Raw genomic sequence first — 13,239 nt, forward strand, 5'->3', positions numbered from 1 at the left:
GTTGCTCCCTGCAGGCCAGAACCCAGAATAGGGAAGAGTGCTTTGACTACTCCAGATCCTATGAATACAAGTCAAACTCTCCCTCAGCTGCTGTCGGTAACGAAATTCCTGGGGCATCTGCCAAAGGTCATCCTCCTCCAGTTGCAGCAAAACCTTCCTTCAGCAAGCCTATCCTGAAGCCCTCCACTCCCGTCCCTCCCCCAGAGAATGAGGAGGCAGAAGAGAGCAGTGTGGAGCAAGATAACACACCCAAGTCTGTCCTGGGCAAAGTAAAAATATTTGAGAAGATGGATCACAAGGCAAGATTACAGAGAATGCAGGAGCTCCAGGAGGCACAGAATGCACGGGTAATTGATTTTAAACCACTGGATTCTTTTTGCATGTCGACAATAAGAATCTTTAATGTTTCATTTAATTAAAATGATTCGCAGTCCTCCCACTGTACAGACATAAAAGGGATGTTCACACGCATGATACCAAAGGCACATCCTCTGTGTGTCATCTCCAAATTGTCGGCTTTTTATGCATCCCTTTTTCTTCCAATCAAGAAGGCCTAACAATTCAGGTGAATGAGAGTCTACCTTTTGTACTTCAAAGCTTTGTCGAGTTCTGGAGTATGAAGTATGACGAGAATCATTGCCTGTCAGAAGTTATTTTTTATTAAAACATTTGTTATTTTTGTTTGGTAACTGTGTTTTAATTTCCTCTGAGAGTTGTCATAGAAAACTAGGAAACCTTGGATTCTGAAATTGATAGGCCCATAGATTGTACTTCTTGTTTTTTAAATCCTCACTCGAGGACATGCTTATTGATTTTAGAGAGAGGGGCAGGGAGAGAGACAAATATCAATGTGAGAGAGACACGGATCAGGTGCCTCTTATATGTGCCCCGACAGGGGACCGACCCTGCAACCTTTCAGTTTACAGGACGACGCTCCAACCAACTGAGCCACACTGGCCAAGGTTGTACTTTTTGATAATGCTTGTATTTTTGTACCATGTGCAAACATAACCTTTCAAAAGTATAAGAAGAATTTAGATACAAATCTGTGGAGCATATCCTGCCCAGAGGATGTGGGATTTTTCTTCATTTACGTCTGCCACAGCAACAGCAGTGCTTCTTAGCATTTTTTTTATTGTGATAAAATGTACATAATATAAAATATGCCATTTTAACCATTTTTAAGTGTTCATTGCCATTAAGTACATTCACATTCTTATGCAACTACAGTAGTCCCTCTCTATATCGCAGTTCACTTATCGCAGCCTCACTGTATCGTGGGACTTTAAAAAATATTATGTTTAATTATCACGGATTTTTCGCTATATCGCGGGATTCTGCGGTACTGTATACGTATGTGGTTAAAGGTACGTAGGTTTAAGAGTATAGAATAAATGTAAGGTTTCTACTTCGCAGGGGGGTCTAGAACGTAATACTCACGATAAGTGAGGGAATACTGTATCTCCACCATCTGTCTCCAGAATTTTTCATCCTTCTTAACTGAGACTCTGTACCTATTAAACTATTACTCCTCATTTCACACACCCCCATCGTCTCTTATAACCATTCTGTTTTTTCCTCTGGGATTTTGACTATACCAGCAACCTTATATAAGTGGAATTACATAATCGACCTTTTGTCACTGGCTTATTTCACTTAGTATAATGTCCTCAAGGTTCATGCATGTTATAGCATGTGGCAGAGTTTCATTGCTTAAAACTTTTTCCTATTTGGCATGTACCACTAGGCATCACACAAAAGCATGGAAACTAGAGTCATATCTATTTTTCTTCTTCTCCTTAAAATGGGATTGGAAAATGGGACCAGCAGGAAGCCAGCAAGCTGATTGTCCAGTGTCTCGTTCTTTCCTTCTTACTCTGTTTTTTTTCTTAATCACCACAGATTGAAATTGCTCAGAAGCATCCTGATATCTATGCAGTTCCAATCAAAACCCACAAGCCAGACCCTGGCTCGCCCCAGTACACAAGGTAAGGGCTGCTCAGCAGACACAGGTCTACAAGAGGGGCTTACCTGGAACTTGGACTCCCAGGAAAGAATTTTCTTCATTTACATTTCAGAATAATAAGACTTTACCTCCTCCTACCCTGCCCCCCTGGTCAAAGGATTACCTTACGTATTTGGACAAATTTAATTGTAAAGATAAAAGAGTCACGATTTCATGGTAACCTTGCCTGTGTGCTGAAACTCCCTGACAGCATCATCAGCGGCATTTTGACTCAATTTCCCTTGACACACTGGAGCACAGATATGTTAAATTGTGTTAGGATAGTACATGAGCAAAATTCCTGGGGCCTAGACCTATGTTGTCACTGCTATTTTCTGGCTTTTAGCCATGCTCCTTAACTCCTTTGCATCACTTAGCAAAGTCAGGCCGCTTGTGCTGAGCTGTGGTCTGAAGGGAAGACGACAATCAATTGCCTGGTGTTGGTACGATGCTGCATTTTAAAATGCTACCTAAGCGCTGGGAATTACCACAGTGTCTTCCTGTTGAGGTTTTAACACTGGATCATTTCCTGCTTCTGAGAATAGGAAAAAAATAAATCACGTTTCTTGTGGCTATTCTGACTGGAAGTTAGAGTCTAGTTTTACAGCAACAGAAAACTAGGGGCCAATTCTTTTACCAATCCAACAGTGGCACTTATAGCCAATGAATGTAGGGGTGGGGAAGGCAACCCCTTGTCCAGCTGGGGAATTCTTAGGTCAGGGGCACTTAGATGGCTTCCTGCCTCACTACCCAAGTGAGCATCAACCTTGGCCTGTTACTCCAGTCCCCACTCCCATCTCTCTGTGAACCTGCAGCCAGGCCAGGAGTGTCCCTGGTTTGTTAGCACAGAGTGTGGCCCAGAGGTGAGCAGTCTGTCCTGGGTGATTGTCTGCTGTGCATGTAGCCCTCTCAATCTGTAAGTTTCAGACCCCCCGAGCCACAGAAAGGTCCTTCCAGACTCTATCAAGATGCCAGAGGAAGTTACGGCAGTGACGTGGAGGAGGAAGAATACCGCCAGCAGCTGTCAGAGCACTCAAAGCGCGGCTATTACGGCCAGCCTTCCCAGTACCGGGACACGGAATTATAGGGGTCTTGAGAATTGACTCTGTACTGCCCGCCCTGCTGCCACCACCTCAGAGCAACACTCCTGCGGAGCCATGGGGTAGTTCTTCCAGTTAAAACGCTCTGTGGCGATGTGGTGGGACCTGAGCTCCCGTTTCCTCATGGGGAGCGCAGGGGACAGCCCGTGCAGATTCAGGACTGAGGGTTCTAATTTGTAGGACTGGGTCTGGGGAGTTGATGGCTTTTTGCTCAGAATTAAGAGAAACACTACAGTCTCATAATGTTGCCTGCTTTTCAGTGGACCAAAATCTGTGTTCTGTTTGCATATTTTTTAACATGTATATTAAGAAGTTATAACTATTTTTCATTAATAGCTGTATTCAAGGACTGTATCAGTGTGAGACAGAATGTGAAAAAAGGAATAAAGATACTGTCGGACTCCCACTAAATTCAAAGAACTATTTTATTACAACTTTTAAGTGCCTTTGATGAGAAGTGTCTTAAATTTTCTTCCTTTGAAGCTTTATGCAAAGCCATAATGGACTAAAATGTTTTGACTAAATTTTTATACCAGTTTAACAGCTATGGTTTTCTCTGCACTGTGTCATCTTTTTGAGGCATTTGTCTTTGTAATATTTTCCATAACTTCTGACTATATATAATAGCTATTCTTGGTAGTTTGACTACCAGTGCTCAATAGCTTGACGACCAAGAAATTGGCATAGAAAATTTTTGTGTTCCACAAAAGCAGACACTCAATAAAAACAAATTTTTTTCCAAAAGTGTGTGTATTGACAACAGTTTTATAATTTAATAAAAAGGAGGACATTGCAATCAATAATTTGTTTTGTGGTGGATGTCTACACTAATTCCTGTTTTTAAATGCAACTTTTATTTCAGTTACGATCACAAAAGTGACAACATGCTCATGCCCATTGCTGAACGTTTGAAAATGGAGACATATTAAAAAAATATGGAAATTACCCATAACCCCATCACTCAGATTTCCTCCAATTACGTATTTTGTGGATGTGTCTGTTTGTTGTATTTGGGGATAAATTGTGTTTGCAGTTCTGTTTCTTACCTTTTTTATTTAACATTCTATCAAGAACATTTCTCTCAGGTAGTTAAAACTCACGCAAACATCATTCCTAATAACTAAAATAATACGTTGTATGACGGCTTCATAAGTAGACAGTTCTGCTATGTGGGCTATTTGGGTTGTTTCTAGTTTTTTGCCTCTTACATGAAATATACTTCTTTATATATAATCTATTTTTGTACATCAGCGATCAGCATTTCAATTAGTTTCTGCAGGTAGGTTCTCAGAAGTGGAATTACTGAGTAAAAGCATTAGGAACATTTTTAAGGCTCTGTATATTTATTGCCAGTTGCTTCCTAGAAAAGTTGCATCAGTTTATACTCGTATATTCACTCTTTAAAGGCTGAAATATGTTTAGAATTTAAGCAAGACGGCCTAGGGATTTAGACTTATGTGAATCAAAAATACACTGAATTTAGGAAAAGAGTCTTGGTTTCATTAAGGGTCATTTATAACATGAGGTGACACAAAGGGGTTAAGCTTGTTTTAGTTGAGTTAGAAATTCAGCTTACTCATAACTGAGTTATACTATAGCTGTATCCTTGGCTGTGTCTTATCAATATGGGTGCTGTAATTCATAAACTACTTAGTGCAGTACCTCGAATTTCTGAGCAGTCCTCAAGGCACTGACTCAAATCTTCATATTTCATAAATAAAAGTGACCTCTTGTGGATAGAAAAAATACACTAAATACATGAAGATTCAGTTTGCTTATGTCCTTTAAATGCAGGAATGAGCCCTTTTGCAAACCCAGGGACCGGAGGACAGGAGGCTGGCTTTTCAGCAAGAGCTGGGCAGTCATCTGGCTCCAGGGCTTTTTTGTGATACCTTTAGTGGTGCAGACAGGCCAGGACTCTACTTCCCAGAATGTTCTGTGGCGTTCCCAGTGGACAACCAGTGCCTGCCCCCCATCCCTTTATAACTGACATCCTACTTTGTTCTGGGAAGGATTTAAGGTGGTCTACAATATATATGGTGTGTAATTAAGAAAAAATGAGTACTAGGCCAATGAACAGAGGGAAATATTAAAATAGGGAAGACAAAGCCACAGTGAGGATAGTGTTCACTATAGTCTTATCAGGGTTCCTCTGCTTTCCAGAGGCCACTGTGAGGCACAAGATAGGACCGGTATGCAATCTGATTACCATGTCCCTAAGGGGGAGAGTTCTTCCAGAATTTTCTTCCAAGGATGATTCTGGAAGTGTGTCTTACTGTGTTCTTCCACATGGGGCAGTCGCACAATTCCAATGCTGCTCAGTACAAGTTCCGGAGAAAGCACCCCAAACTGCAAGTGTAGAAATGTCAGTCTGCAGTCTGGCTAATCCAGAGATCAATTCTAGAGTATCCAGGGCCAATACCTCCCACATAGCAATATTGATATGCACAAAGCCCCAAGATAAATATGGATCCACCATCCTGGAAAATCAGAGATTGCTGGCGATGGGTAGGGTGGCTAGTAAAACGGTAGATCGTGCAACAGAACACAAACCTCACACGAATGTGTAGGATAAAACGTGGGACGTTGGAAGTTCTGCACTCTCCGCAGGTCTCTGGGCTACATCCCCCACCCCACCCCCTGCTCGGAGAATGCAGGTGTCCACACTGTAGTCATACTTCGCAAGCAGCGTGCTCAGCCTCTGCCAATTAAGAGAAGTGATGCATAACTTTCACCCCCCAGTTTACTGTTTCTGTCAACCCCCCTTTTGTTTGGTGAATGAACAGCAGTAATTAGGAGCTGCAGGAGATTCTTAATTTGGGTGGCAGACCCCAACACTAGGCTTTGAGTGTCAGTCGTTTGGGAAGTACAGGTGAATTGTGCAATGGGAAACCGGTACCTAATCCCACCCAGAAACGCAGGTGAATAGGATAAAAAACACGTACCTCGGTTTTCCCACCAAGGCCGTGGGGAGCTGGGCTATTTGTTCAATTGGCTTCAGGCTTTAAGGGCAGCTCTGTGCGAGCAGTGGTGCCTGCGTTGGTGGGGGAGAGGTTGTCCGCACCTGATCCTTCAAGGAGAAAAAGGCAGAGTCAGAGCCCCCAGGGCATGAGGCCCCAAGGCTGGGGCGGAGGAGCCTGACACTATCAGTATGGTGACTGGGCGGTGCATCTACCGAGTCCTCCATGGTGAGAAGTTTTTCTGTAGGGAGTCTTAGGATGGGCTGGGGGAGAGGACAGAGGAACTGGAGGGTTACCCCTAGGGAGAAGGGGTGGGAGCCTCCATACCTGTATTAGTTGGGGTTTTGCAGAAACACAGCCAACAGCATGGAATTGGCTCACTCGATTTTGGAGCTTGGTAAAGACAAAATTTGCAAGGGAGGCCTGCAGGCTCGAGATCCAGGGCAGATCCTAGATCCTAGGGAGAGTGCCAGGGCTGCGTGCTGGCAGAATTCCTTCCTGCTCTGTTGGGGACAGCTCTGTATTCAGGCCTTGCACTGACTGGACAAGGCCCACCCCCATCAGGGAGGACCACCTGCTTTACTCAAAAGCCACTCATTGAAATGTTACTCTCATCCTCTCATCACCCTTATAGTAACACCCACAATCACATTTGACCAAATAATGTGCTTCCTGTGGCTTCTCCCAGCCAAGTCAACAATAAAATTAACCATCACAATACCCCATCCCCTTCACCTTATAGGCCAGGCTGCAGCTGGACTTGTCCAGTTTTGAAGAATGAATGAATGAATGAATGAACCAGAAGAAGGGAGAATTACATATATTTACGCACAGGTATAGATTTTATATGATACATTTATATATATTTTATTTAAAGTAAATTTAATTTTAGTGAGTAGAAAAGTCTTAAGAATTAAGAGAAAACAAAGAGATTAAGTAATATGGTTGAGAAATCCCAATAAAAATAAACTTTGACACTTTAAAATAATGTTCAGTGAAATAAAGTGAGATTATAATAAAAGGCTGTGGCTCTGGCTGGGTAGGTCAATTAGTTAGAGTGTTATCCTGATACCCCAAAGCTGAGGGTTCAGCCTCTAGACAGGTCAAATATAAGAAGGAACCAATGACTGCATAAATAAGTGGAACAATAGTCCTGGCCAGTATGGCTTGGTTGGAGCATTATCTTGTACATCAAAACGTTGGGGGTTCGATTCCTGCTCAGGGCACATACCTAGGTTGTGGGTTCAATCTCTGGTTGGACACATACAGGAGGCAACCAACTGATGTTTCGCTTTCCCTCTTTCTCTAAAATCAATAAACATTAAAAAAAAGAAGTGGAACAACAAAAGGATGTCTCGTTCTCTCTCCCCCCTCCCTCCCGCCCTCTCTAAAAATCAATAAAAAATTAAGTAAAATAAAAAGGTGGAACGGCAATAAAATATATGTGTATAAATAGGGAGATACAGATAACGCTTTTCTCATTGTTATTTTTATTTTAATCATATATATACACATATGTTTTATTATATATATAATTGGCACACTTTACATTCCCCAAACTAGTGACTGCATGGCAATAGTAGTAGTTTGCAATTTCTTTTGTGCAATAAAAGGTGAGCTGTGTTTTCACTGCTTTTGCACCATCCTCAGATACTGCTCCACCTCAGAGAGAGCCAAAATCCAAGTTCCTCTGTCCTTCCGAGTTTGGGACTTTCTAAGAAGGGTGATAGGGGTAGAAGACTGACTGATAAAAATCCTGGGAGAGATGAGTCAAGCTTATGAGAGTAGTTCTGTCACTGAGTAGAACAGGAAAGAGGAGTGAAGAGAATGGGGACCTGGAAAAATGAGGGGAAGGGGTTGAAGCTCAACCAGAAACTTCCCAACCCCTTTTCCTTCTCTTGTCCCCATCCATAGGCATGCTCCCTGCCCCCAATTCTTAAACAACTCCGTTAGAGACTATAGGAAGTACAGAGGGACCCGAAGGACCTGTGAGAAACACTACTGATGAATATACACGAACCTCATTAGAAGCACAGGAAATGGGAACCACAGCAAGATTCTTTGGAAGGGTTTGAAACGGGAGAGCCTGGTTCTGAACGCTTTCCTAATGAATGTAATTTTGAGTCAAAATGTAAATGATGCAAATATCAACTATTTAAAAATACCAAAAATGTTTCATACCAATAAATGCAGGGGCATTTTATTACTTAAAAAGAGTTTGATGGGCCAAAATATAAAGCAGTCCCAACCCCAAATCAAATGTTAGTTCCTCCCTTGAAACTAACCAGGGGATGGTTGCTTTGTTATCTCTGTCCTGCTGAGGCGGCCTATGGAGGGTATGAGCTCATATTCTGGAATCAAAGTGATTTCATGTTCAAAACCCCTTTTGTCAGTCATTTGCTTTGAACCTTGGGTAAGTTAGTCAACATTATTAAATGTCAGTATTATTTTCATTTATAAAGTAGGGATAGAAAACTGCAACACTATGTCATAGTTTTGTGGCACTTTAATAGGATAGTATGCATAAAATATTTGATAAAGTAGCTGGCACAAAATAAATGCTCAATAAAAGTAGCTTGAATTATTATCACTATCAGTGGTTTGTTTCACCATCCCATTTTTTTTTTTTTTTTAATAGAGAGAGAGCAGACTTATTAAGCGATAGCACACTTCACGGCACATGGGAACGGGCCAACTCCTAGCAGAGATTGACCTCAGGGGCTGGAGGGATTCTATGTTTATAGGGTAGATATTTCCTGGCTAGTTTATGCATGTACAAGTAGTTATATTACTTTTAAGCTACTGTGCATGTGGTCTCCCGTGATTTTCCTTGATTGGGCCACTGGGGAAGGGGGTTCCACAATGCTAATTTATTACAGTGCTACTACAATGAAGCAGGGGTCATGTTGCGTCTTCTGCGCAGGTGCAGTCATGATTCACCATGATTCACTACAATTCAGCGCTTTCCGAGAAAGCGGGGAAAACTGGTCTTAGAACAGGGTCTCTGTCCAATATCGATGTCTTTTGTATTAGCCCTGGGGCACCTCTGGAGTTTCATTCTTTCTGAGAAACCGGTCTTAGGACAGGGTATCTGTTCAGTACTGATATCCTTTGTCTTAGTACTGGGCACCCCCCAGAATTTCTTCCCTCCTGACTCTCCTGCCTCAACTTCCCCTGAGAGACATGGTTCTCAAAAATGTTTTGGGGTATGTTGACGGGTGAAGATCATTCTTCTGTAACTTCTGGCTTAGGTGGGTCAGTCGTTCCTGCCTATTGAGAGCCACGCCACTCTTGCCCTATTCTGTCTAAAGGTCGAAGAGGAACTCCTGAGGCTGCCACAGATGCTGTATGCTGGTCAGCTTCAACATCATTCTCAGAGATTGGGTGGAAACCCTGGAGCATCAATTTGATGTGGAACTGCTTAAGTCTAGAAGATATGAATTTAACAAATTAAAAAAAAAACAAGGTCCTAAAAGTATAAGAGCAGCAATGTTATTAAGGGACCTAGGAGAAGTAGTAGCCACATTAAGCTAGGGAGCAGGGTGTCAGGGATCCCTAATTCCTTGGTCCTGCTGGTTGTATTTATTAGCTACTCTGCCTGTTCATAAGTTTTCCTTATATTAGTTTCAACTATTGCAGAGTTATTTATGTAGGTACAGCAGGTGTTATTGATAACAGCACACACCCCACCTTGTCCTGGTAGAAGATAGTCAAGGGCCAGACAGTTGTCCATGACTACATTTGCCGGTGAGTCTACTGGTCTTGATTGTCCAGCTTGAGCACCTTTGGAGACTTCTGTAATCTTAGTGAGCTCCCTGAGAGTGGCCTGGTGGGGGGCAAAGCCTCCCCAGGGGGCTGCAGCAGCTATAGTGGCGGCAGCTCTGTCACTACTAGACCCAAAGCTCATTTTTTCTGTTGAGAGACTGCCTTCCAGGGCCCTGGGTTATGTTTATAACAGTAAGGTCTTGAGGTGCCAAGGTTCCTAAGGTACAGTCACCCCCATGTTTAGAGTTGCTGAGATGTGTATAAGCAATAACTTCTTGGAGTTCTGAGTGATCTGTTAGTCTGTTATTGGGAGTTCTGCATAGCCAGACAAGGCCCGGGGTGCCACCATGGCTGTGGCACTGGTGGAGTTATGTTTGTTAGGGAGGGCGTATGGCAAGGGGGAAAGGTGATCTTTAAGGTGGCCTACATTATTTCCTCAGTTTTCCCCTCCTGCAGGAGGCAGTAGAAATTTTTCTAATACCCCTTGAAGGGGTTGGCTCAATTTCCAACTAACACATTCCGTAGTATCGTTGGTATCTGCATTATGAGTTTTGTCAAAGCAGCAATGGGTACTATTAAGAATGCATGTAGAATCCTAATTTGGGACCAATTCAAAGGTTTGAAAATTTCTCCCTCAGAAAGATTCTCTAGAAAGCTGGAACTTGGAAGAGAGGCCAGGGCTTCAAAGGGGTTAATGGCCCCAGTATGAATATTCTATCTGGAGGGAGTTTCTGTGTTAGGATGACATGTCCAACATTGGGCCAGATTTTCTCCTGCTGCTAAGGTTTGAGAGGCATTTACTAAAAAATTTCATCCCATTCCCCTATACAGGGGGAAGGTGAGTAGAGAATGGTTAATAGAAACAACAAAGAGATTTTCATTTCGGACTCTCATAGATATGGTCCCACCCAGAAGGAAGTAAACAAGCCTTCATACAGAAAACCAGCGCTAATAGATTCCAAGATGGGGGCCAGAACAATGGTGATTTTAGTACATTGTCATCAATCATAACTTACCTTTTAGGGCTTCCACCTTTTGAACAGGACTCTGAGGTCCTCCATGGCTTGCAGGTATAGTCTGGGGTTTGGGTCTCCAGCTGGTTCTGAGTTGAATTGGGAGCAATTGGGAGAGTGGGCTTTAACCTGGAAATATGAACCAGCTATCAACCCCTAAAAGTCTTACGGCCATAGGTGTACTCAGGACTACCTGGTAGGGTCCTTTCATTCAGGGTTGAGTTGGTCTGCTGGTGATACCTCCTTCCAAGTTTTAAGGAGCACCCAGGCCCCCAGAGATATGGTAGTTTGAAGGTTCCCTTTCGGGGCTGGTAAAACTTTACTTCCATATTCCTGTAAAGTTCTCTGGAGGCAGGGATGGCTTTTGCCCAGGGTTGTTGTAGGCACAAAGAGTACAAGCCTGGCAAATATTCTTTATGGTAGTCGCTATTCCCCTGCCTATGCATAATGTATTAACTATTGTCATTGTAGCACCCCTTCCGGTGTGGGAGGAGTCACGCAAAGCCTTTAAGAATTTCCACTGGAAGGCCTGGGGAAGGAAGACTTTCTGGCCAGTATACATCCAGGATCCTTCATGGATACCTCCTGGCTCTCAAGCCCAAGATACTTCCTCAATGTATAGTTGGGCTTGATATCTGAGCCATTTACAGAGGGGAATAAGGCTGTTTGTTTGTCAGTCCCTAGTGCTGCCTTCTTTGCTTCTTGGTCTGCTCTCCTATTTCCCTGAGAGAGAGGGGACATATCCTTCTGGGAGCCTTTGCAATGCGTGACTGCCACTTGCTCAGGGAGCTTAACTGCTTCCAGCAGGTTTAAGATTTCTTTACCATAGCAATTTAGAAACCTAGTGGTGTCCTAGCTTTTCTTACTCTTTCTCCAAATAATGACCTGCTTTATTCTACTTAAGAACTATTTTTAACTTGTCCCTCTGTCCCTTTTCCTACAACCACTATCCTAGTTCACATGGTTGTAAACCCTCTCTCTGTTCTCCACCTAGTTACCAGGCAGAATCATCTTTCTAACACTGATCTCAGAATGTCTCCTTTCTGCTTAAATAAAACAAAAACAAACAAACAAACCAATGATGCCTTCCCCTTGCCTAGAACAAAATTTAATTCCTTTATTTTTTTATTGGGATATAATTGACATGTAACACTGTAGAAGTTAAAGGTGTACAATCTGTTGATTTGATATATTTATTTATAGCAATATAATTACCATCTTGGATTTAGTTAATGCCTCTATCACATCAGGACATTATCATTTGTCTCATTCTTTCTCTCTCTCTTTTGTGGAAAGAACAATTAATATCTAGTCTCTCAGCAACAAAGTTTAATTCTTTATCATGGCATTCAAGGTTTTTCTACTGTCCCTGTGGTAGACTGCATTATTGGTTCCAATTCTTCACCCCTCTCTGAATGTATGTCCTTTGACATATGGCTTTACTGTTTCTTCCACTAAAGAGTCTGAATCTATTTTCTAACTCCTTGACTCTGGCTGGACCATGTGACTTGTTTTCTTGAACTTCTGCTATCTGATGAGAAGAAACTCCTCAGGCCACCTGCTGCTGTTCCCCTAGCAGGATGAGAGAGATATGAAGCAGAAACATTGTAGCCGAGTCCCAGCCTAAATAGGTAATTGTATGAGAAATGATAAACAAGTGTTTTAAGCCACTGAGTTTTGGGATAGTTTGTTATGCAGCAACAGACCCCCAAATTCTTTTACAGGTAACTCCTACAGAGTCCGTGTGTGTTGCAGTTTCATAGGAGAACTTGCCCCCAATGCATTTCTTGAATTCTCTGCTATCCTGCCTCTGGGAATACCCTTCCCTCTTCTTTACCCTCTTTCAAAACCCTTGTCACTCTCCCAGGTCCAGCTAATATGTCACATTCTCTGTCAGGCCTTCTCTGATGCCCCCAATCAAATTTAACACTGATTCGGTCAATAAGTTTTCATAGCCCTTCATCTGCATCCACTAGTATTCTACAATAGTTACCAATGTACAAATCTGTTCCCCACTCACTTCTGTGTTTCCTTAAAGGGAGCGTGTGAGTGTGTGTCTGTTCATTACTTTCAGTCCTCTTCAGTGCCCTGCAGCATATATTACAAAAACGTTGTTGTAAAAATAGAATGAATGGAAAAATAAATTGTCATGCAATGCCTGTCTTTTACCACAAAAGCAGGCAGTGACATAACAATTTTTTGATATTGTGACCACTTTAAACTTCAATATTGACACCACTGATATAAATTGGAGAACATTAGTAAAATAACTTGAGAAAAGCTGCTAAGACAGGTTAATATTAAAGTACAGTTTAGAAAGGGATAAAATTATGATTCTTATGCAAATATAAAAGGAACACATGTCAAAGATTTTACGTAGCCCATTTCATTACTTA

The 13,239-nt window shown here is 42.2% G+C and overlaps 1 protein-coding gene across 5 annotated transcripts in view; it reads left to right on the forward strand.

Annotated features, from left to right (window-relative positions):
- Positions 1–3,908, forward strand: part of TJP2 (tight junction protein 2) — a 94,816-nt gene extending 90,908 nt beyond the window's left edge. For 4 of the 5 annotated variants that reach the window (XM_090274154.1, XM_090274155.1, XM_090274152.1 and 1 more), the window contains 3 exons: positions 15–347; positions 1,903–1,988; positions 2,927–3,908. In XM_090274154.1, the coding sequence (XP_090130280.1) occupies positions 15–347; positions 1,903–1,988; positions 2,927–3,092 (585 nt within the window). In that variant the 3' untranslated portion in view covers positions 3,093–3,908. The remainder of the gene's footprint in view (positions 1–14; positions 348–1,902; positions 1,989–2,926) is intronic. The other variant, XM_090274153.1, reaches the window with a different exon arrangement.
- The last annotated feature ends 9,331 nt before the right edge of the window (positions 3,909–13,239 follow it).

This window comes from Furipterus horrens, unplaced genomic scaffold (assembly GCF_987537825.1).
Source record: "Furipterus horrens unplaced genomic scaffold, mFurHor1.1.pri manual_scaffold_4, whole genome shotgun sequence".
NCBI classification, from domain to species: domain Eukaryota; kingdom Metazoa; phylum Chordata; class Mammalia; order Chiroptera; family Furipteridae; genus Furipterus; species Furipterus horrens.